This window comes from Xenopus laevis, chromosome 3L (genome assembly GCF_017654675.1).
Source record: "Xenopus laevis strain J_2021 chromosome 3L, Xenopus_laevis_v10.1, whole genome shotgun sequence".
NCBI lineage: Eukaryota > Metazoa > Chordata > Amphibia > Anura > Pipidae > Xenopus > Xenopus laevis.
In genome coordinates, this window is record NC_054375.1 from 153,331,713 (window position 1) to 153,357,031 (window position 25,319).

Genomic DNA, 25,319 nt, shown 5'->3' on the forward strand with positions numbered 1-25,319 from the left:
TGTATTATAAGGGATAATGTACCCCCTACTGTAAATGATAAGGATATTAGAAGTCACGGAGGGGTTGTTCTGTGACCATATAAAGACACAAGGCTGCAGGCTGAGTTATACAGGGAACTCTGAGTATCACTCATGTATTATAAGGGATAATGTACCCCTACTGTAAATGATAAGGATATTAGAAGTCACTGAGGGGTTGTTCTGTGACCATATAAAGACACAAGGCTGCAGGCTGAGTTATACAGGGAACTCTGAGTATCACTCATGTATTATAAGGGATAATGTACCCCCTACTGTAAATGATAAGGATATTAGAAGTCACTGAGGGGTTGTTCTGTGACCATATAAAGACACAAGGCTGCAGGCTGAGTTATACAGGGAACTCTGGGTATCAGCCCAGCCTTTTACTCTCCCTTATCTCACCCCTTGCAGTCTCTCTTTACCTGCCTTACTAGTACTCTGAACTAGCATTTATATATAGATGGAGTATAACTAGCCGCCCTCTGGACTCACCCCCTGGCCCACACCAGCCTTTCCTTGATATCTGGAATATCAGCAGCTCCGGCATAATCTGCATATAGAAATCAAATGCATTCATTAAAAATAAAACAAAAAAAAACACAAATGCGAGACGGCCTTCAAAAAGAAACATTTATAATATCACATTATGTATAACAGACAGATTGTAAAAACCCTGGTAAATCCCCATAAAACCCAACACAAGGGGAAGAAAGTAAATAATATACAGATATAAATCGCCAGAAAAGAAACGCTCCAGAGGTATCAGGCTGGGGCAAACTGCCATACAGGTACCACACATTGATTGGTCTATTTCCCAGCAGGGGTGGGCAAGTGCTGACAAATCACAGTCAGGGCTGCAGGGGGTCCCTCCACTGGAGGATGCAGGGAGTTGTACATCCCAACAGTCTTTTTATGGCTGTAAGTATAACTGCCATACTGCTTGCCTCATTCATCCCAAGAGAAGCTCCAGTAATTATTACAACCTCTAGGTGGCGCTGTGATACTGATCTAATGCAGACGCCTATCACATACAAATTGGAATTATTTCCTGCACACACACAATAATCCACATCATTACTGCTTGAGAGAACAAGTCAAAACAATCAGACTTCTCCCCTCACTAAATAAACGAAGGTCTGACCTGTGAGACTGTACCCTGCTCTGTAAAATAGAGACACAAAGCCGAGCAGGATTCTTTGTTGCAGGGACAGTGTTGTTGGCAGAGGATTTGGGAAGCGCAAAGGAAGGAAGCGCCAGATATTCACACGACGGAAACACAGAGAAGATCATAGAGGTTTCCTTTTCCATCCAAAAACAGCAATAAAGATAATTATCTCTGTGACTGCCGGCAGAGCACTGGTGAGAAAGAGACACAGAAATTATACTCCTTATACTGTATATAGTCTCCCCCTCCTTATACTGTATATACAGTCTCTCCCTCCTCATACTGTATATACAGTCTCCCCTCCTTATACTGTATATACAGTCTCCCCCTCCCTATACTGTATATACAGTCTCCCCCTCCTTATACTGTATATACAGTCTCCCGCCTCCTTATAATGTATATACAGCTCCCCTACCATCAATACTGTAATATACAGTCTCCCCTCCTTAATCTGTATATACAGTCTCGCCCCTCCCTAGATACTGTATATACAGTCTCCCCCTCCTTATAATGTATATACAGTCTCCCCCTCCTTATCATCCCCCATAAGTATATACAGTCTCCCCCTCTCCTTATAATGTATATAGTCTCCCCCCTCCTCCATACGTAGATACAGTCTCCCTCTCCTTATACTGTATATATACAGTCTCCCCCTCCTCACAGTGATATCTTGTATATACAGTCTCTACCCCTTTCTTATATCCTTCTATATGTAATATACAGGTCTCCCTCTCCTCATACATGTATATACAGTTCTTCCCCTCCTTTTTTTTTTTTAATTATGTTATTATTTTATTCTATTTATGTTTGTTTTCTTCTTATCTTTAACTTTTATTTTTTTTTATTCGTTTTGTATAACATTTTCATATATATTTAGTTACTTCCTTTTTCTTCTTTTTTAATTTTTATTAATTAATTACTTATATATTTTTTATACTATTATGTATTTTTTTTTTTATATAGATTTTTGTTCTTTAATTTTTTTAATTTTATAACTTTTGCTTTTATTCATTTTTATAATTACTTTTATTAAATTTATATTTTTTAACTATTTCTTTTATCTATTTTTAACTATTTTATATAAATTCTTTCTAGTTAATCTCTAAATACTGTATTATATCATCTCCCCCTCCTTATACGGTATTATACAGTCTCCCCCTCCCATTATTACTGTATATACAGTTCTCCCCCCTCCTCCATACTGTTATATACAGTCTCCCCCTCCTTTAATACTGTATTATTACAGTCTCCCTCCTCCTTAACTGTATATACAGTCTCTCCTCCTCCTCTTATTATATTTATATACAGTCTCCTCCTTCCCATTGCATACTGCTATATACATTGTACTTCCCCTTCACTATTCTCTATATCTGATATATACTAGTCGTCCCCCTCAGCTATACCGTAATATACAGTCTCACTCCCCTCTCCAATATAGCTGGTATTATACAGTTCTTCCCCCTCCCTTATACTGTATATACAGTCTCCCCCCTCCCTATATGTATATTTACAGTATCCCCCTCCCTTATACTGATGTATACAGTCGCCCCCTCCTTATTATGTTATTTATACTAGTCTCCCCCTACTCTTGTTTTATTATGTTATAATGTATTTACAGTCTCCCCCCTCCTATTATTACATGTATATTACAGTCCTCCTCCCTTATAATGTATATACAGTCTCCCCCTGCCTTCATACTGTATATACAGTCTCCCCTTACTGTCTTATACTGGCATTATACAGTTCTCCCCCTCCACATATACTATGTTTATAACAGTCTTCCCTCGCTACTATAATGTATATACAGTCTCCCCCCCCTTTTATACATGTATATACAGTTTTCTCCCCCCTCCTTTCTATTACCGTGCTATATACAGTCTCCCCCTCCTCATTTACTGTATTATTTTACAGTCTCCCCCTCCTATATACTGGTATATACAGCTCTCCCCCCTTCCTTATAATACTGTATTATACTAGTCTCCCCCTCCTTATAACCTGTAATATACAGGCCCTTACACTCCTCCTCATACTGTTTACCCTGTTATACAGTCTATCATCCCCTCTGCCTCATACTGTATATACAGTCTCCCCCTTCCTAATATACTTGTATATACAGTCTCCCCTCCTTAAATATTATACCTGTATATACAGACCATGTACCCTCTCATATGAATATACAAGCCTTACCCTCTCCACTTATCCATTACTGCTATATTACAGACCAGTGACCCTCTCATATGAATATTTATACAGCCTTCTCTTCTTTCACTATTATACTGTATATACAGGCAACCATGTGTACCCTCTCATAGTTGATATTATTACAGTGTACTCTCAGTTTCTTTATTTTACTTGTATTTATTTACAGACCAGTGACCCTTCTCATTATGCATATACTTATCAGATTTTGTACCTCAGTGCTTATACTGTATATACCAGGACGCAGTGACTCCTCTCATATTGAATATATACAGTGTCTTACTGCTCAGTGCTTATAACTGTATTATACAGACCAGTGACCCCTCTCATAATGATAATATACTGTGCGACCTTATCTCAGTGGCTTATAACTGTAATTATACAGACGCGTCTATCAGTACCTGCAGAATGCAAAGATTATACAAATTAGTAGGAGGTGCTACTTCCCATTGCCTCAGAGACATTAAACAGGACAGACTGGACAGAAGTTTGCCAACAGTGACGTGATGGCCAGGTTCGCTAAGTGCCACCAGTTAAGGAAATCAACTAAATGTCAGTCCTTGAGCAAAATCACACAGAGTCCTGGCAGAAAGAGGCAAAGGGAATAAAGGGCGAATAAAAAGACCAATCAAAAGGAAGGAGTTTGTGCAAACTCACCTGCAGAAAGACATAATCCACCAGTAGAGAGAGCAGTCCCATCCCTCAAATAGGAAGAAGAGGAGAGATACTGTGGCACTGGCATGGGCACCTACTGCTACACCAGGCAAGGTAGGTTATGGAATCAATGGAGATGCACAGAGACCCCCTCACTTACTCACCCGGAGTCAACATTATTGTTTATCACGTAGAACATTTTCAGGTAATTAACAATATATTTACATGTACCTGAGAGTGGGGTACAACTTATTGTTTATCTGCAGTGGGAATTTGATTGATAAGCTGAATAAAATGTCTTTAGAGAAAACAGTCAGACTCAGTAAGATGGAGCAGCTCCCGCAGCACTTACATAACTGCTCTGCAAGACAGACACCGGCTGCTTCCCCTTTACTTTAACCCTTAGTATATTATAGATAGGCTAATTCTAAGCAACTTTTCAATTGGTCTTCATTATTTTTATTTTTTTATAGTTTTTAAACTATCGAACGCTTTCTTCTGACTCTTTCCCTTTCAAATGAGGGTCACTGACCCCATCTAAAAAGAAACCAATGTAAGGCTACAAAGTCATTGCTACTTCTTATTACTTTATATTCAGCCCCTCTCCTATTCATAGTCCAGTCTCTTATTCAAACCAATACATGGTTGCTAGGGGAATTTGTTCCCTAGCAACCAGATGGCTGAAATTGCAAACTGGAGAGCTGCTGAATAAAAAGCTAAATACGTCAAAAAACCAATTGCAAATTGTCTCTGAATTTCCCTATCTTTGTCATACTAACTAGGGATGGGCGAATTTGACCCATTTCGTTTTGTCAAAAATTAGTCGCCGGCGAAATGTTGCCGACGCCCATTAAAGTCTATGGGCGTCAAAATGTTTTTGTTGTGCGGCGAAATATTTTTGACACGTGTCTTTTTTTGTCTGACGCATGCCGACATACAAGTCCATGGGCGTCATTTCAAGGTGAAAAAATTCTCCCATCCCTAATAACAGTTAATTTAAAGGTGAACAACCCCTTTAAAGTTGGCCCAGCCTTGATAAGTGACCCCTGTATGTGCAACTATATAATGAGAAGCAGGGACGGACTGGGCCGGCCCACCGGGAAAAAAACCCGGTGGGCAACCGGTCAGCCCAGATCTGCACCCATATCCGCTTCTTAATGTTGCAACTGTTGGGAGGTTACAGCAAAAACATTGCGTGCGTACTTGGCATTCAGCACATGCGTACAAACCCATGCCGTGCACCGACGCAGCAGAGGAGGGGGGTCCTGGAGCAGTAACCCCGGAAGGCCTCGCCCCCCCACAGGCCGACCCTGATGAGAAGTACCTACAATAAGGATGCCCCGCCTACATTGCATGACTTTCACTGAAAGGATACAGAGGAGGCTCTGGGTTTTATTAAACATGGACACACCCGATAGGAATCCGGCATATTCAACTGCAAACAGGCCCAGTGTGACTGACAGAGCGATAATTAACCTGTAAAAAAAAAAAGGAAAATGTTAGTGAGGGGGGGTGGGGATATTCACTGTATCTAGGGTTGCCACCTTTTCCAGAAATAAATACAGGACTAACTATATATTTATCATTTTTCTCTATTAATAAAATTGCGATCAGCCATCATTTTTACCAGCCAGGTGGCAACCCTAACTAACACCCCTCCCCTTGAAACTGCCGTTTATACACACCCTGGAGGGGAGGAGCCAGGTCTGTGTTACCCCACAGGTGAGGAATGGGGCAAGGGCTATCATTAAGGGTCAGGGCACACAGGCAGATTCGGGGAGATTAGTTGCCCGGCGACAAAACTCCTCTTCTTCGTGGCGACTAATCTCCCAGAACTGCCTCACTGCCGGCTAGAATGTAAATCGCCGACAAGATCGCACTGGGAGTGATTCGTTTTCCGACTTCGGAAATCTGAAACGCTCCGAGTGCAATCCCGCCGGCGATTTACATTTTTGCTGACGGGAAGGCAGTATGGGGAGATTAGTCGCCCGCCCCGCCAGGCGACTAATCTCCCCGAATCTCCCTGTGTGCCCTGACCCTAAGGGTAACAAATATCAGACGCACAACTTACTCTGTATCACGAGATGAAAACTGTTGCGGGGTGAAGTTGATGGGTAAACAGGCGAGGACGTTATTCTCCTTATAAAGACAAAATAAAGGAAATATTTACAGACAATAAATCCTCGCACAGTAGTAGTGGCACCCACCGACGGCCTCTCTAAACGGATACGAAGGCGGCAGTCTGGTGAATAAAAGTCTAAAACAAAAACAATGTCAAGTCCAGGGCTGTATTTACAGACACTCTGATTGATGACGCCCCACTACCCCCCAAGGTTTTACATTGTTTTTAGCTATGAACCTACAGGGGCTGCAGGAGTAGGACATTTGTTTAAAATAATACACAGACTGATAATGAGTTTTACAAAATTTGGCAGGTTATCCGCTGCTCAGAGAGATCTGGAAACCCAATACCCAATAAATAACCTAAAATTGGTTCCTTTTTATCACGGCAAACTATACCCATGGCACAAAAATAGACACGAGTGCTTAGAGCTCCGTTTCATGGCATTTCTATCAGTCAGCTCAATACCTTTTATCAATGAAAGCTTTCCCATCTCTTTGAGAATAAAATATCTTCAGAGTGATAGCTGAGCCTGTTCCTGCAGGCCTTGGCACTAGTGATCTGGGGGCCGACCCGATATCTGCAGGTCGGTTCGGGTCGACCTCGCAGTGCTCCTCGCGGGTGAGGGTTGAGCTCTTCTCCTGCTCTCCCCACCACCTTCAAATGCTGGCATCCGACTTCCGGTTTTATAGTGTTGCGTCTGCTCGCCCCGCCCCTTTTGTGATGTCATCGGCAGGGAGGGTCAGCGTGGGTCTATAAAAGGACCCCCAGAAGCGAGTGCGGCGCGTGCGGGTATTAGCAGGGCGGGTTTGGGTCGGGTGCGGGTCAGGGAAACCCGCACATCACTACTTGGCACTATATACATTTTGTACTAGGGCTCACAGGCACCCAAGAACAGTATGGTTATATTAGGGAGTGACAGGGCAGCTGGTCGGGGACAGCAAATGATCGGGGTATCGTAGAACAAATAATAGGGGGCTGTGCTTGGGTGGAAAGCAATGACAGCAGGGGGTTCTGCAGAAGGACAAGGTGTGAGAAGTTGCTGGCAGTCAGTGCAAGTAAGTAACATGTGATCATGCTGAACAGACTCCTTATAAACTAGAGAGACAGGAATCTACTGTTCCCTCCACTCCAGGAACTCACCCGGGGCACAAATCCTTCTCACAAGTGTCTCCCCGTCAGGTGCCTTCTTGCCACAAACTGCCACATTCCCTCCCATGTGAGTTGATCTATCGGGAGACTGCACTCTGGGCGGGAGGGTGATTTATTTGTTTGGGGAGGCTAAAAGTGGCCACACATGGGTTGATTTATGTGCTGTGCAGTTGATTGCCCCACACTCTGTATGGTTAATCAAATCATCATTTTGCTATAAATCATGAGGATTATTTATACAACTATGCTACATTTATCTACCAGCAGAGTGATAACTTAGCAACACCACTTAGGAAAAAGGAAAAGGAAACTCGGTAAGACTAATGGCACATGATTTGGGTGATAAAATGGATACTTTTGTATGTGTGCACTGACAGGCTGATGTCACACCTTTCACTTTATTTTGACAACAGAGGCAGAGAAAGCACTTTGTGTGCTATGAGCCTAATGATTACTTAAAGGGATACTGTCATGGGAAAAAAAAATTTTTTCAAAATGAATCAGTTAATAGAGCTGTTCCTGCAGAATTCTGCACTGAAATCCATTTCTCAAAAGAGCAAACAGAATTTTTTATATTTAATTTTAAAATCTGACATGGGGCTAGACATTTTGTCAATTTCCCAGCTGCCCCATGTCATGTGACGTGTGCCTGCACTTTAGGAGAGAAATGCTTTCTGGCAGGCTGCTGTTTTTCCTTCTCAATGTAACTGAATGTGTCTCAGTGGGACCTGGATTTTACTATTGAGTGTTGTTCTTAGATCTACCAGGCAGCTGTTATCTTGTGTTAGGGAGCTGCTATCTGGTTACCTTCCCATTGTTCTTTTATTTGGCTGCTGGGTGGGAAAAGGGAGGAGGTGATATCACTCCAACTTGCAGTACAGCAGTAAAGAGTGATTGAAGTTTATCAGAGCACAAGTCACATGACCAGGGGCAGCTGGGAAATTGACAAAATGTCTAGCCCCATGTCAGATTTCAAAACTGAATATAAAAAAATCTGTTTGCTCTTTTGAGAAATGGATTTCAGTGCAGAATTCTGCTGGAGCAGCACTATTAACTGATTCATTTTGAAAAAAAAAGTTTTTTCCCATGACAGTATCCCTTTAAGTTACCATAGGCCTAGTAGGTTAAATAGATTACCAGTAGTACCAGGCCTGGACTAGTCTTAAAATTAGGCCCAAGCATTTCCAAGTACACAGAGGCCCAAACAGTCCCCACCAGCCCTATAACTAGTGACTTTCTATGGCATCTTACAGCAGCCCCTCTGGCATTTGCCAGAGCCCACAGATTGGCAGTCTGGGCATGAGCAGTACCCGATTCAGTTATAGATTAAAATATACAGCCATCTATATGAGACCCAACCAGAAGTGTGGTCGGATTTGCTATAAATAAGTAAGTCAACCAACCAACCAACCCTGTCTCATTAATTAATGCTAGTTTCCTAAACAACATCCCCTGTCCCCTATACACAAACTTATTGTGCTACTGCCACTTACCATACTTCCCAAATAGGAAGTAAGTAGTGTTGGGCTCTATATACACAGGGTTACACTAGCCACAGCTGCTTCAGTAGAGATTGCTGCACCTAACTTCTTATCAGTGCTCCTGGCTCCCATGATACTTGACAACATGGCAACAATTAATCACATACCGAGGTTGGCTGCTGTGAACTGTCTCTGCCCCGATGGAGTTCAAAGCAGTATCCATAATGTGGAATGAGGACATGTTTAGAATCTGGCAGGCTGCTCTTGTGAGCTGAAACAGTGCACAACCCTCCCCATTGCAAGTATTCCTCTCAGGGCCTTGGTGTCAGCACCTTCCGTAATGCAGAAGTGGGTTTGGGGAGGCTTAGCGAAGTACAGTACAGTAGATATGGCCCTGGTCAAGTCACAACACAATAGTTAAGAGCAGGCTTTGAAAAAGGGAAGGAGCGGTGGCTAAAACAATGAGAAATAAATGAGTGTCAGACCAGTGATTGGGGGGATATTAGACATTATAACAAAGGAGCTTACTCTCGACCAGAAGATGGTTATGACGATGACCAGATGAGCCGTCAGTGTGAGGAAGCGAGAAGGTACCAGGCTGCTTATGGCCGACATGATGCCACCTGCGGGAGGTAAAAGGAAAACTTTATGTATGTAGAACTTTATTTATAAATATATACAGCCTTCCCTCTCTCCTTATACTGTATAAAGAGACCAGTGACCCTCTTATATGATATATACAGCCTTCCCTCTCTCCTTATACTGTATATACAGACCAGTGACCCTCTCATATGATATATACAGCCTTCTCTCTCTCCTTATACTGTATAAACAGACCAGTGACCCTCTCATATGATATATACAGCCTTCTCTCTCTCCTTATACTGTATATACAGACCAGTAACCCTCTCATATGATATATACAGCCTTCTCTCTCTCCTTATACTGTATATACAGACCAGTAACCCTCTCATATGATATATACAGCCTTCTCTCTCTCCTTATACTGTATAAACAGACCAGTGACCCTCTCATATGATATATACAGCCTTCTCTCTCTCCTTATACTGTATATACAGACCAGTAACCCTCTCATATGATATATACAGCCTTCTCTCTCTCCTTATACTGTATATACAGACCAGTGACCCTCTCATATGACATATACAGCCTTCTCTCTCCTTATACTGTATATACAGACCAGTAACCCTCTCATATGATATATACAGCCTTCTCTCTCCCCTTATATTGTATATACAGACCAGTGACCCTCTCATATATGTACAGCCTTCTCTATCCTTATACTGTATATACAGACCAGTGACCCTCTCATATGATATATACAGCCTTCTCTCTCTCTCTCCTTATACTGTATATACAGACCAGTGACCCTCTCATATGATATATACAGTCTTCTCTCTCTCTCCTTATATTGTATATACAGACCAGTGACCCTCTCATATGATATATACAGCCTTCTCTCTCTCTCCTTATACTGTATATACAGACCAGTGACCCTCTCATATGATATATACAGTGTTCCCTCTCCTTATACTGTATATACAGACCAGTGACCCTCTCATATGATATATACAGCCTTCCCTCTCCTTATACTGTATATACAGACCAGTGACCCTCTCATATGATATATACAGCCTTCCCTCTCCTTATACTGTATATACAGACCAGTGACCCTCTCATATGATATATACAGCCTTCTCTCTCTCTCCTTATACTGTATATACAGACCAGTGACCCTCTCATATGATATATACAGCCTTCTCTCTCTCTCCTTATACTGTATATACAGACCAGTGACCCTCTCATATGATATATACAGCCTTCTCTCTCCTTATACTGTATATACAGACCAGTGACCCTCTCATATGATATATACAGCCCCTTCCCTCTCCTTATACTGTATATACAGACCAGTGACCCTCTCATATGATATATACAGCCTTCCCTCTCCTTATACTGTATATACAGACCAGTGACCCTCTCATATGATATATACAGCCTTCTCTCTCTCTCCTTATACTGTATATACAGACCAGTGACCCTCTCATATGATATATACAGCCTTCTCTCTCTCTCCTTATACTGTATATACAGACCAGTGACCCTCTCATATATATATACAGCCTTCTCTCTCCTTATACTGTATATACAGACCAGTGACCCTCTCATATGATATATACAGCCTTCTCTCTCCTTATACTGTATATACAGACCAGTGACCCTCTCATATGATATATACAGCCTTCCCTCTCCTTATACTGTATATACAGACCAGTGACCCTCTCATATGATATATACAGCCTTCCCTCTCCTTATACTGTATATACAGACCAGTGACCCTCTCATATGATATATACAGTGTTCCCTCTCCTTATACTGTATATACAGACCAGTGTCCCTCTCATATGATATATACAGCCTTCCCTCTCCTTATACTGTATATACAGACCAGTGACCCTCTCATATGATATATACAGCCTTCTCTCTCTCCTTATACTGTATATACAGACCAGTGACCCACTCATATGATATATACAGCCTTTTCTCTCTCCTTATACTGTATATACAGACCAGTGACCCTCTCATATGATATATACAGCCTTCTCTCTCCTTATACTGTATATACAGACCAGTGACCCTCTCATATGATATATACAGCCTTCCCTCTCCTTATACTGTATATACAGACCAGTGACCCTCTCATATGATATATACAGCCTTCCCTCTCCTTATACTGTATATACAGACCAGTGTCCCTCTCATATGATATATACAGCCTTCTCTATCCTTATACTGTATATACAGACCAGTGACCCTCTCATATGATATATACAGCCTTCTCTATCCTTATACTGTATATACAGACCAGTGTCCCTCTCATATGATATATACAGCCTTCTCTCTCTCCTTATACTGTATATACAGACCAGTGACCCTCTCATATGATATATACAGCCTTCTCTATCCTTATACTGTATATACAGACCAGTGTCCCTCTCATATGATATATACAGCCTTCTCTCTCTCCTTATACTGTATATACAGACCAGTGACCCTCTCATATGATATATACAGCCTTCTCTATCCTTATACTGTATATACAGACCAGTGACCCTCTCATATACAATAGAGACACTTTTCACTTACGGAAAAAGACCTTTCCTGTTGCCTCTGGTTCAGTCTCCAGGCTGAAAACCCGCCGCTTAACGTTGCCTAGCAACCACTTAGCGTTCCAAACAAGTCTCGCGAGAATAATGGAATGTCGACCAATCACCTACTGAGCCCCACGTCACGTGGCAAGGGACGTGTGGCGGCCATTATTGGTGCGGGAAGTTTTAGCGCTTTGTTCGGAAGGCCGCACACATAATAATTAACTCTAGTCCTGCCCTCAGTGCAACAGTGCGTTTCCTAAAAAGACTATGATTTGAATTTTTCATGGACACATGGTGCATTATAAAACCGGTTCCACACTAATACATAGTCAACGTTTGTGAAATAAAGGAGTTTTGAATAAAAGTTTAATGCAAATACATGATGGACTAATGTAAAGGAAGGAAAATGAGATGGCAGCGGTGGGATTCGAACCCACGCCTCCAGAGAGACTGGAGCCTAAATCCAGCGCCTTAGACCGCTCGGCCACGCTACCTTCCTGACGATGTTCTCCTTCATCCTGGGGTTATGACTATGGAAATTACAATGACGTCATTAAGCCATACTCTGGGGACAAGGGGAGGGATCAGTTTTGCATGGGGAGACACAAGAAGGAAGTATTTGTCTGACTATTTATATTGTCTGACTATTTATATTGTCTGACTATTTATATTGTCTGCCCTGGTGGTTTTGGCTCAATTGTGGTGTCAAACTACTACAATATAAAGTGTGGCACCTCCCCCTGTATCCTCAGCCAGCACCCCCACCCTGTCCTATGGATAGTAAGGGCCACACATGGTGCAGACTTATAGTAGTTCCCAAACAGGGGCGGAACTATTGAGGAAGCAGACCCTGCGGCTGCATATCACTGACCTTCCTATATATTTATCTTTATTCCCTATTAATAACATTGGGATCACTGACCTTCCTATATATTTATCTTTATTCCCTATTAATAACATTGGGATCACTGACCTTCCTATATATTTATCTTTATTCCCTATTAATAACATTGGGATCACTGACCTTCCTATATATTTATCTTTATTCCCTATTAATAACATTGGGATCACTGACCTTCCTATATATTTATCTTTATTCCCTATTAATAACATTGGGATCACTGACCTTCCTATATATTTATCTTTATTCCCTATTAATAACATTGGGATCACTGACCTTCCTATATATTTATCTTTATTCCCTATTAATAACATTGGGATCATATCACTGGCCTTCCTATATATTTATCTTTATTCCCTATTAATAACATTGGGATCACTGACCTTCCTATATATTTATCTTTATTCCCTATTAATAACATTGGGATCAGTCATATTTTACTGGCCAGGCTGGTAAAATAGCTATCCAGTCCCTATGCAGCTCAACCGGGACATAGAAATCTCTGACCAATCTCTGTTGCTCAGCAGGTGACAGACACCAGGGGCTAATGAAGGAAGTGCAGCAAAGCCAATGCAGAGTTGCCAATTGGGCACATAACCCTCCTGAGAGTGTACAGATAACAAATACGTTTGCAAACTCTTCATTGCTCATTTTTTTTATTTTTGTATAATCTTTATTTTATGGAAGACAAATTGTCAGTGTGGTATTTAGGAAACAATACAATTAAAGGATGATACAAGTCAGTAATACAGGAATGAGGTGATGTGTCTTTGAATACCTTTTGATATTAATGACATGTATTGAAAAAAGAATCACAGCCAAGCCAGGCCCTAACCACCATTTTCTTATAGCGGGCCCTGACCACAAATTGTTCTTTACTTGTGTAGGGGACACTGGCCACCAATGGTTAAAGGACCAATCAATGTTTTTTTCGGAGTTTCGGGAAGTTATTTTTTTAAAAAAAGACTGAAATCTGACATGGGGCTTGACATATTGTCAATTTCCCAGCTGCCCCAAGTCATGTGATCTGCTAAACTTCAATCACTCTTTACTGCTGTACTGCAAGTTGGAGTGATATCACCCAACTCCCTTTTCCCCCCAGCAGCCAAACAACAGAACAATGGGAAGGTAACCAGATAGCAGCTCCCTAACACAAGATAACAGCTGCCTGGTAGATCTAAGAACAACACTTAATAGTAAAATCCAGGTCCCACTGAGACACATTCAGTTACATTGAGAAGGAAAAACAGCAGCCTGCCAGAAAGCATTTCTCTCCTAAAGTGCAGGCACAAGTCACATGACCAGGGGCAGCTGGGAAATTGTCAATATGTCTAGCCCCATGTCAGATTTCAAAATTGAATATAAAAAAAAATCTGTTTGCTCTTTTGAGAAATGGATTTCAGCGCAAAAGTCTGCTGGAGTAGCACTATTAACTGGTGCGTTTTGAAAAAAACTTTTTTTCCGATGACAGGATCCCTTTAAGTTTTTAACAAATAATTTTTATTTTGTACATTAGAAATGCAAATGCTAAAGCTAAGTGCAATTTAGATTAGTGTAGGTACCTGCATAAAGAGTTTACCTTGAAGTGCTGGTTAATAATCCTTTGGCCGAAACTATTTGCTTTTTTTGTGCTCATGTCTTTATTGCGTTTTTACTGTGGTGTGGATGTGTGGGTGGAGCTTGCAGTGCAGTGGGCGGGGCCCAGGAGGCCCAGAAGTTTTCTCTGGATATATTGGGGCCCTAAAATGAATTTTCTGTAGGGCCCAGCAACATCTAGTTACTCCACTGTTCCCAAATGTGTAGGGTTAAATTAGGAACTACCCAATGGAGAGCAAACAAGTAAGGACACCTTTCTTTGTTTTGATTGGTCATGATAAGAGTTCAAACTATGGAAACAGCAGGAAGTGGAGGAGAGAAACTGGGAAGAAGCAGATGAAGGTCTCTGTAAGAAGAAGAGGGACCTTTATAGTGGTGAATGGCTGTGGGGTAAGTTAGTGTTTATGTTGCAGTGAGTTGAGTATCAGACAGAGCAGTGTCACAATGACAATCCCAGACAGTATCTGCCAACTATGTCCCTTTCCTCCCCTATATACCATGTTACTCACCCAACCTCCTCTCTGTACAACTGCCACCTCTTTCTATAACTGTCTCCTATCTGTACAAGTGTCACATCTCTGTACAACTGCCTCCTCTCTGTACAACTGCCTCTCTGTACAACTGCCTCTCTGTACAACTGCCACCTCTCTGTACAACTGCCTCTCTGTACAACTGCCTCTCTGTACAACTGCCACCTCTCTGTACAACTGCCTCCTCTCTGTACAACTGCCTCTCTGTACAACTGCCACCTCTCTGTACAACTGCCACCTCTCTGTACAACTGCCTCTCTGTACAACTGCCTCTCTGTACAACTGCCACCTCTCTGTACAACTGCCTCCTCTCTGTACAACTGCCTCTCTGTACAACTGCCACCTCTCTGTACAACTGCCTCTCTGTACAACTGCCTCTCTGTACAACTGCCACCTCTCTGTACAACTGCCACTCTGTACAACTGCCACCTCTCTGTACAACTGTCACCTCTCTGTACAACTGCCTCTCTGTACAACTGTCACCTCTCTGTACAACTGCCTCCTCTCTGTACAACTGCCACCCATTACCTTCCCCCTTCCCAGCCCCAAAGCAACTTCTCCCCCACCCCAATTCCTACTGCCCCCGGCCAGGAGCACAAAGCGGCAGCAGAAAAGAAGGTCGGGCAACTCCGTGTATTTAGAGTAAAAGAATCAACAAGTGGGAGGAGTCAAGGAAGAGCAGGGAGAGTGTAAGAAGCGCAGTTGCAGAGGGCAGTCGATATCTGGCTCTGTGGCGCAATGGATAGCGCATTGGACTTCTAGCTGGTGAAGGTATTCAAAGGTTGTGGGTTCGAGTCCCACCAGAGTCGCTTTTTTTTTTTTTAGTTGCCCTTTTAATTATCTGTCAGTAACTATAAGCTTGTGTTTGAGTTGTTTCTCACTTATGCAACAAGTGTCTGCTGGAAATAATCATATCCTGATTTTGGCTTTTATAAATACACAACAACATAAATGAGCTGAGGAATGTATCAACATCAGTTTTAATTAGCAGTAATACTTGACCTTTAATTATCTCTCTCTCCCAAGAAAAGTGAATTCGAGGTGCTCATTTAAAGGGGCGGGTCACCTTTAAGTTAACTCTTATTATGTTATAGAATGGCTAATTCTAAGCATCTTTTCAATTGGTCTTCATTTTTTTTATTTGCCTTCTTATGACTCTTTCCAGCTTTAAAATGGGGGTCACTGACCCCATCTAAAAACAAATGCTCTATACGGCTACACATTTACTGTTATTGCTACTTTTTATTCCTCATCTTTCTATTCAGGCCTCTCCTATTCATATTCCAGTCTCCTATTCAAATCAATGCATGGTTGCTAGGGGAATTTGGACCCTAGCAACCAGATGGCTGAAATTGCAGACTGGAGAGCTGCTGAATAAAAAGCTAAATAACTCAAAAACCACAAATAATAAAAAATGAAAACCAATTGCAAATTGTCTCAGAATATCCCTCTCTACACTATAGTAAAAGTGAATTTAAAGGTCAACAACCCCTTTAAGGCTCAGATGGAAGGGGCTGATTTTAGTGTGGGGGAGGGGGGTAGCATTGACTCTGAGTCTTATGGGTAGGCCCTCTGGTCACATTGCAGTGAGCGTTACGTGTATCCATGGCAACACAGGATCCTCAGGGGCCGGCCTTAGCTGCGTCATTGTATGAGCTTTTGCTACAGAGTTGCCAGGTTGGCGGTTTTTCGGCCAAATTGGACTACTAATTTCTAGGGATGTACCGAATCCAGGATTCTGCCTTTTTCAGCAGGATTCGGCCGAATCCTTCTGCCTGGCCGAACCGAATCCTAATTTGCATAAGCAAATTAGGGGCGGGAGGGAAATCGCTTGACTTTTTGTCACAAAACAAGGATGTAAAAAAATGTTTTCTCCTTCCCACACCTAATTTGCATACGCAAATTAGAATTCTATTCGGTATTCGGCTGAATCTTTCGTGAAGGATTCGGTGCATCCCAATTAATTTCAAGGCCCAGGTGGGTTTCCAAAGTACAAATTAGCCAATGTATGGATTTGGACTAGTTTTCGTGGCCTTGGCGGGTTTGTATTATGAAAACTAGCCAACGTTGTCCCCCCTAGTGTGCCAGCCCAGTGCATGTTGGGTAATATAGTTTTATGTAGCAAATGCCTGCAGCCAACGTTAATGTGAAACTACAACACCCAGAATGCAATGGGAGTAGAAAGCAACTCCCTTTTCCATTTCTATTTGCTGCAGTTCTAGCCTGTCTGTCCTAACCTGTCTGTAGTACAACCCACTGCATCTGGTATGTGATTATACGATTACTTTGTACCGTCATGTAGTAGTTCAACACAACCATATGTATACTATAAAAAAATACAACGTTTTAAACCAAAAGAGGGGTAAAATACCTTTTATACTATGATTAGAGGTAAACAAGTTAGTGACCACCGTGTGGGTTTACCTTGATGTAGTACGGGGACTTAACTTTATGATCATAACTTTGTAACAAAAAAAAAAAACAGTTTTAAAATGACATGCACTTGCAGATTTACTTGAATTACTGAGACAGGGCTTAAAATATTTTGAAATGTCCCTTAGGTGTGCGCCCACAACCCCCCTTTTTTCATATGTATATATACTATGTCTGGGGTTAATGCAATATTCCATTGGAGATGATGGGGGACCAAAATTGTTTCCGCTGTAATACGTGCAAGTGAGTAATAAATCCATTTCTGGGTGTTGGGACGTATGCAGTGATCTTGCCGGCATGTCTGCGGTTGATGCAATAATTAAAATAATTCTTTTAGAGTTTTTTTTTCACTGTGTATATTTATATTCACAACATACTGTGCTTAGGCCACACTCCAAAGGGGAGCACATTCCTCGCCAACACTCTTAAGGGGTTGCACCCCCTCCTCACCAACACTCTTAATGGGGAGCACCCTCCTTGCCAACACTCTTAAGGGGGAGCACCCTGCTTGCCAACACTCCTAAGGGGGAGCACCCTTCCTCGCCAACACTTCTAAGGGGGAGCACCCCCTCCTCGCCAACACTCTTAAGGGGGAGCACCCTCCTTGCCAACACTCTTAAGGGGGAGCACCCTCCTTGCCACACTCCTAAGGGGGAGCACCCACCTCCATACTTATAAGAAGACATATTTTTCTCATCTATTCTTTTATTTTTTTTCCCCCTCTGCATATTGTGCTATTTTTGGGCTACTGTAGAAAATGTATTTTGCTGGTTTTGTGACCGTCTTTGGCTGGTTTGGAAAATTAGATCTGGCAAACCTGTTTTGATAGTTGTCCGCAGCATGGCAGCTCCCGCGCATAGAAATAAATGCATAGAGAAAACTGTCTGGCCTTACGTATGTGAATGCAAAAACAGCTTTATAATATTCCCAGCCCCTTATTAACAACCAGACAAATATGTATGAAACAGAGAAATGCTTTTATTAAAAGGTTAAATATACAAAGGCTGTATAACAGCAAAATATCAATCCGGCCAATCACAGTGGCAGAAAGCTCCCCATATGCACAACATACGAGCAATGTCATACAGATACTGTACAGACTCATGATACATACGGGGTTCTATGTACATATCACACAGGAACATTAGCCAATAGGAACAAAGAAAACCCCCAATAAGTTTCACGGCCACGGTCTCCATATGTACAATGGCGGCTGTTCATGTGGGTTTGGGGGGCTGGAGGGCAGCCATGCGGGGGGGCTTCCACTCTCAGAGCCCAAGGAACTGGATGGGGTGCAGAGGCTGAGCTCATCCCTGGAGATGGAATAATCCATGATGGGGGACAGTTCACTCCCGTTGGACATCAAGTCTTCTTCATGGTCCCCACCCGGACCCCCGACTTGCTGGGGCAAAAGCAGCCGCTGCTGGAGGTGAGTCTGTAAATTGTCCAAAAACACAGCCCTGGCCTTGGGACTGATCTCGCTGATGAAATCTTCTGTGCGGTCCAAGCACTCCCGGAAGCCTGACACATACATCTTCTCAGCAGGAGACGCCCACTTATTCGGATCTGAGAGAGAACGGAAAGGGTTAAACATCATTCTACTGGAGGGCCAGTCCCGCCGCAGCAGGAGGACCTGTAGTTATGGAATAGGAACATCCAACATCTGGGAATTCATTGGCTGTGAGGGGAACACTTTCAGGATGCACAGCTCTTGCATTCCTAGGGGGAGCACCCTATTCACTCTGCTAAGGGGGAGCACCCTATTCACTCTGCTAAGGGGGAGCACCCTATTCACTCTGCTAAGGGGGAGCACCCTATTCACACTGCTAAGGGGGAGCACCCTATTCACTCTGCTAAGGGGGAGCACCCTATTCACTCTGCTAAGGGGGAGCACCCTATTCACTCTGCTAAGGGGGAGCACCCTATTCACACTGCTAAGGGGGAGCACCCTATTCACTCTGCTAAGGGGGAGCACCCTATTCACTCTGCTAAGGGGGAGCACCCTATTCACTCTGCTAAGGGGGAGCACCCTAACAAACAAGGGATTACTCATCGCACACATCCCAGGGGGGCTCATTTTATGTGTTGTCGGCTGCACTGCTGGTTCATACTAAAGACTTAAAAACCTACCTCTTATGGGATAAGAGGACACCCCTTAGAGCAGGGCAAAAAGAACAGAATTTGGAGAGATATAAAACATATTAGAGACACACAGCGCAATATAATCAATGAAACATGAATACATTGATTAGTGGATAAACGTGAGACTTATATGTGTATATATACCATGTGTTTTCATACGTGTCACATTCCTGATGTAAATCACAGCCAATTCCAAAATTTCCGCTTTCTCCATTTTAGGATTTTGAAGTTTCTGAGTGAGAGAAGACAGACGTGTATGAGGATAATGCAGATACTCACTATAATTATACAGTGCAGCATGCTCACTCCCAGCACATGGCGGTAATATTTGGGACTATAATCAGTGGCAAGACTGTCGTGGACAAGTCAGTGACTCATAAAATCCTTACAATTTACAGTAGGGGGTACATTATCCCTTATAATACATGAGTGATACTCAGAGTTCCCTGTATAACTCAGCCTGCAGCCTTGTGCCTTTATATGGTCACAGAACCCCTCAGTGACTTCTAATATCCTTATCATTTACATTAGGGGGTACATTATCCCTTATAATACATGAGTGATACTCAGAGTTCCCTGTATAACTCAGCCTGCAGCCTTGTGTCTTTATATGGTCTCAGAACAACCCCTCAGTGACTTCTAATATCCTTATCATTTACAGTAGGGGTACATTATCCCTTATAATACATGAGTGATACTCAGAGTTCCCTGTATAACTCAGCCTACAGCCTTGTGCCTTTATATGGTCACAGAACAACCCCTCAGTGACTCTAATATCCTTATCATTTACAGTAGGGGGTACATTATCCCTTATAATACATGAGTGATACTCAGAGTTCCCTGTATAACTCAGCCTGCAGCCTTGTGTCTTTATATGGTCACAGAACAACCCCTCAGTGACTTCTAATATCCTTATCATTTACAGTAGGGGGTACATTATCCCTTATAATACATGAGTGATACTCAGAGTTCCCTGTATAACTCAGCCTACAGCCTTGTGCCTTTATATGGTCACAGAACAACCCCTCAGTGACTTCTAATATCCTTATCATTTACAGTAGGGGGTACATTATCCCTTATAATACATGAGTGATACTCAGAGTTCCCTGTATAACTCAGCCTGCAGCCTTGTGTCTTTATATGGTCACAGAACAACCCCTCAGTGACTTCTAATATCCTTATCATTTACAGTAGGGGGTACATTATCTCTTATAATACATGAGTGATACTCAGAGTTCCCTGTATAACTCAGCCTGCAGCCTTGTGCCTTTATATGGTCACAGAACAACCCCTCAGTGACTTCTAATATCCTTATCATTTACAGTAGGGGGTACATTATCCCTTATAATACATGAGTGATACTCAGAGTTCCCTGTATAACTCAGCCTGCAGCCTTGTGCCTTTATATGGTCACAGAACAACCCCTCAGTGACTTCTAATATCCTTATCATTTACAGTAGGGGGTACATTATCCCTTATAATACATGAGTGATACTCAGAGTTCCCTGTATAACTCAGCCTGCAGCCTTGTGCCTTTATATGGTCACAGAACAACCCCTCAGTGACTTCTAATATCCTTATCATTTACAGTAGGGGGTACATTATATATATTACAAGTGGGTGCCCAGAGCATTCCTTGTCTCAGTCTCAGCACTGACCTGGTTGCCGGTGAGTTGAAACAATAAGATTCTCATCTCCCCCAGGCTGCGGTTGATCCGGTCCCTTCTCTGTTTTTCCACCACCGGTTTGAGGATCTGGGGAGAGAAATTAGGGGTAAAATAAATACAAGAGACCCTAATAGAGTAAAGAGAGACAGGGGGAGCTGCCATTGTGATGCACAAGAAGACATAAGATATATTATTTATATTCCAGTGAGACAGTTACATCTCCTTATGATAAAAGCAGGGGGTTCTGGCTGCAGAGGTCGGACTTACCTTCCTGGAGGGGAAAGTATCGGAATATTCCATATCAGGCATGTCTGCTCCTTCCAACTGATCCCCCTCCGCTCTCCCTTCTGCTTTAAATCCCCTCTCCCTGGCCCCGCCCACTCGTCTCACCTCCGCACATCAAAGGCTCAGGGCCGGGCGGAAGTGGAAGGTGTGAGCGCCATATGGAGCCGCCGGGAGAGCAGCGCGTGTGTGGGCGGGGCACAGGATGGAGGGGAAACATTTGCCGGCGCGGAGTACAAAACTGCAAGTTATTCCTGGCGGGACTGGGCAATAATGTCATTGTGATCCGTAGGGTTTGAGAGCGCAGTTACAGCGCAAGTACAAAGAACTACTTTACAAGTTGTGATACTATGTGAGCATTGGTGGTTCAGTGGTAGAATTCTCGCCTGCCACGCGGGAGGCCCGGGTTCGATTCCCGGCCAATGCAACACAAATTTATTTTTTATTTCTAATCTGCAATAATTTTAATCCGTTCCCTTTATTTTATTCACTTTATTTCTGAAATGGTGACCGACCCCGCACTGTACAATAGGGACCAGATCGGGGGGAGGATTAAAGGAGAATTCAACCCTAAAGTTAAAAAGCCCTTCCCCCCTAACCTGCATAGACCTCCCTCCCGTCTCCCCCCAGCCTAGCTGCCCCCCACCCCAGGTATAAGCCCCCTACTCTTTACTTACCCCTCTGCGCGGAGTTCACGGGCGCCATCTTCAGCCGCTTCAGTAATCGTAGGAATGAGACCGGTGGAGCGGCGCATGCGCAGTTGGAGCAATTTTCTGTTTCACGACAACTGCCCATGCGCTGAAACTCACAGAAATTGCCGAAGCGCCGGTCTCATTCTGCAGATTACCGAAGCGTCTGAAGATGGCGGCCGTCAACTCTGCTGGACAGAATCTGCATCAAGAGGTAAGAAAAGAGTTAGGGGCATTTGCCCAGGGGTAGGGGTTTTTTTTAACTTTTATTCGGGGAGATTTAGTCGCCCCAGCGACACATTGCCTCTTCCTCGGGCGACTAATCTCCCTGAAATGCCTCCCCAAATCGCCAGCGCGGTGGCACTGAAATCGCTTCATCCCGCCGGCGATTTAGATTCTAGCTGGATCTTCTCGACTGTCTCTGCCCTTAGGGTTAAGTTCTCCTGACATTTGGGGCTAATTATTGCTCTGCTAGATACAGTTAAATGCACAGGGGGAGGGGAACTGAGCAAAAAATGCCCCCCCCCCAAAAAAAGGATCATGGGTAGTTTGATAATTATAATGCAGTTTATTATTTCCCTTTCTATCAGAGTTTTCAGTGTAAATGTAAAGTTGTCAGTTACAGAGAGTTTTATGATAAGTAATTCACAAGGAAACAGAACCAGCCAGTAGTAAAACTAAAAAGGGGTCAGCGACTCTGGTGGGACTCGAACCCACAACCTTTGAATGTCTTCCCCAGCTAGAAGTCCAATGCGCTATCCATTGCGCCACAGAGCCACGTGGCACCCACACCTCATTCACTTTTATTTAAAGTAATAGTCAGATATGTTCCAGGGGGGGGTCTGTTGACTTATAACTTAGCCAATGAGAGCCCTCAGGGGGTCACTGTACTTACTGTAACTGTATGTCCTACTGTCATCAGTATTTGTGACTGTATCTGTGACTGTGTCTGTGACTGTCTCTGTAACTGTACCCGTGACTGTGACTGTATATGTGACTGTTCCTGTGACTGTACCTGAGTCTTTAACTCTAATTATACCTGTGACTGTATCTGTGTCTGTAACTGTATATTTAACTGTATCTTTTACTGTATCCGTAACTCTGATACTCACTGTTACTTTATATATTGGAAATGGAATTTGCAGTTGATAGACGTGGGACACAGACTGAATGTGCCCTGAGGGTCACTGCCCTTCCATATATTAATGCCCCCCCCCATTAATTATATATATATATATATATATATATATATATATATATATATATATATATATATATATATATATATATCCTCAGCACAAGCCAGGACACACTTTAATAAGTGCTCTTACCCCCACCCTATGTCTTTTCAGGATGTTGTTCCTGTACCAACACTGTGGCCCAATTTGTCTCTTTATTCTGCATGCTAATTGCCCCCATTCTCATTCCCACCCCCCGCTGTGTTGGTGACTTCTCTGATGCAGGGCCACAAAAGGCAGGAGTTTGGGCACACTTCAGCATAAAGTCCCCCTCCCCAAAATACCACCTGTGTGTCCCCCCCCTTGTGTTGCTTTATTATTCACTTTCTCTACTTTGGCTCCTGGGACCTCTAAACCCACTCATTGTTCTTCTGGGTTCTATTATCTGGCTCAGGTCTCATTGCTTAGGGGCTGGGGCATTTTCCCCCAAACTGAGAAGCCCTCAAAATAGTCATTGCTGCATGTTATTGGCCACAGTGGGACTCGCCCCTCACCCCCTTTTCTGTCATTGTGGCCCTTGGGTCCCAGGGCTGGAGTGTGGCTTTCCCAGGGACACATTTGCCCATACAGACTGGGAGAGGGGACAGGAGGTGGCAGTTTGCAGCTAAGTGCCATATTCACACTGGAGCCTGGGAAAGTGTGCGGCAATAAACTGTACTGGGAACCAGTGTGTGAGTGAGTATAATAACACCCCCCCCCCAATAACATCTGATTCTAGCAAGGAAACAAGAGTAAAATTTGTTAGAATTGTAGTATTTAATATTATTTGTTTCCTTATTTCTGGAGTCCTTCAGGCCTGCACTTACCTGTCTGAATCCCTCCTTTATGTGGAGCTAACACACAGCACATAGTTTGGGGACAGGGGAGTGCCCCAGTGATTGTTGGGGGTGAGGGGACAGAAGTATAGGGAATATAATGATTTTGTTTTGGGGTTCAGTAAGCGCCACTGTTTAGGGGGAGTATATGTTGGGCTCACACCATGCGGGGAAATATGGCAGTTTATAATACAGTTGCCCAAACCCCTACATTCCTCTGACTTTATATGCTGCCTACCTGATGGTCTTGCCTGGAGCTAACGATCTGCTCATTAACAGAGATGGAAACTCAGTCACATGAAGGTGATGCGCGTCCCAGAGCCAAACAACATCAACATCAGGGGTGTAATTACAGAGGACGCAGACCCTGCGGCTGCAGGGGGGCCCAGGAGGTATAGGGGCTCCATGAGGCTCTAAATAATGAGCAATTTCAATATATATTGATAAAAAAAGGACAACCTCTGGTTATGTTGGGGGGGCCCTAAAATTAATTTGCTGTAGGGCTCATTAAAATCTGAACATGTATTTATGTCTAAATCAGAACCAGACTCAGGAACGTGACAGGTAAGTGTGACTGCCCCCTGCAAAACCCCCTGTTCAATTATGACTGTAGCGAAGGAAATAAGGGTCTTCTCCCCAACCCTTTAAATCCCTGGAAGAACTTTCTGGGCAGAGAAACAAAATATTGACAAGAAACAATTTATCATCAATAAAACACAATGTATCAGTGAGTACAGTCAGAGGAAAGATATATCTGTATGCATTGGTGGTTCAGTGGTAGAATTCTCGCCTGCCACGCGGGAGGCCCGGGTTCGATTCCCGGCCAATGCAACTGTGTTTTTCTTGCACTAAATAGGACTTTGTTTCTGTGTATAGAATCCTAATCTGTTCTGTGACTTCTAATGCTAATCATGTTAATTACCCTACTGTAGAACTGGGCTGCGTGTAGGGATGAAGCACCCCAACTTTTTCCAGCAATTTGCCTTAATTACATTTTATTTGCACAAATTTAAAGCACAAGCTTTCGGGGACCAGCCCCTCAATCGGCACCTGAGGAAG

General features: G+C 43.0%; 2 protein-coding genes and 3 non-coding genes across 6 annotated transcripts; 2 read left to right on the forward strand and 3 right to left on the reverse strand.

Annotated features, from left to right (window-relative positions):
* Positions 1–637: 637 nt before the first annotated feature.
* On the reverse strand, positions 638–12,068 carry tmem107.L (transmembrane protein 107 L homeolog). Of its 2 annotated transcripts, none has more exons than XM_041585279.1 (6): positions 11,963–12,068; positions 9,323–9,417; positions 6,111–6,178; positions 5,415–5,515; positions 4,043–4,136; positions 638–1,377 (listed from the first exon to the last, which is right to left on the reverse strand). In XM_041585279.1, the coding sequence occupies exons 2-6, from the start codon at positions 9,407–9,409 to the stop codon at positions 1,308–1,310; spliced, it is 420 nt and encodes a 139-aa protein (XP_041441213.1). In that variant the 5' UTR covers positions 9,410–9,417; positions 11,963–12,068; the 3' UTR covers positions 638–1,307.
* Positions 12,069–12,379: 311 nt separating this feature from the next.
* trnal-uag lies at positions 12,380–12,461 on the reverse strand. The gene has a single exon. It is a non-coding gene; the product is annotated as a tRNA-Leu (tRNA).
* Positions 12,462–18,385: 5,924 nt separating this feature from the next.
* On the reverse strand, positions 18,386–21,650 carry esr-5.L (bHLH-WRPW transcription factor ESR-5 L homeolog). The gene is made up of 4 exons (XM_018253773.2): positions 21,504–21,650; positions 21,228–21,323; positions 19,714–19,801; positions 18,386–18,993 (listed from the first exon to the last, which is right to left on the reverse strand). The coding sequence occupies exons 1-4, from the start codon at positions 21,543–21,545 to the stop codon at positions 18,608–18,610; spliced, it is 612 nt and encodes a 203-aa protein (XP_018109262.1). The 5' UTR covers positions 21,546–21,650; the 3' UTR covers positions 18,386–18,607.
* A 224-nt stretch (positions 21,651–21,874) lies between these two features.
* trnag-gcc lies at positions 21,875–21,945 on the forward strand. Its single transcript has one exon. It is a non-coding gene; the product is annotated as a tRNA-Gly (tRNA).
* Positions 21,946–25,020: 3,075 nt separating this feature from the next.
* trnag-gcc lies at positions 25,021–25,091 on the forward strand. Its single transcript has one exon. It is a non-coding gene; the product is annotated as a tRNA-Gly (tRNA).
* Positions 25,092–25,319: the final 228 nt, after the last annotated feature.

Excerpts from the sequence above, each read along its gene's own strand:
- tmem107.L (XM_041585279.1), bottom strand. The coding sequence starts at position 9,409 with ATGTCGGCCATAAGCAGCCTGGTACCTTCTCGCTTCCTCACACTGACG. Across the intron at positions 5,516-6,110 it reads TTTTCATCTCGTGATACAGA|GTTAATTATCGCTCTGTCAG; the intron begins GTAAGTTGTGCG and ends TTTTTTTTACAG. Across the intron at positions 1,378-4,042 it reads TGGATTATGTCTTTCTGCAG|TGCTCTGCCGGCAGTCACAG; the intron begins GTGAGTTTGCAC and ends CTTTCTCACCAG.
- esr-5.L (XM_018253773.2), bottom strand. The coding sequence starts at position 21,545 with ATGCCTGATATGGAATATTCCGATACTTTCCCCTCCAGGAAG. Across the intron at positions 19,802-21,227 it reads TTCAACTCACCGGCAACCAG|AAACTTCAAAATCCTAAAAT; the intron begins GTCAGTGCTGAG and ends TCTCTCACTCAG. Across the intron at positions 18,994-19,713 it reads GACACGTATGAAAACACATG|ATCCGAATAAGTGGGCGTCT; the intron begins GTATATATACAC and ends GTTCTCTCTCAG.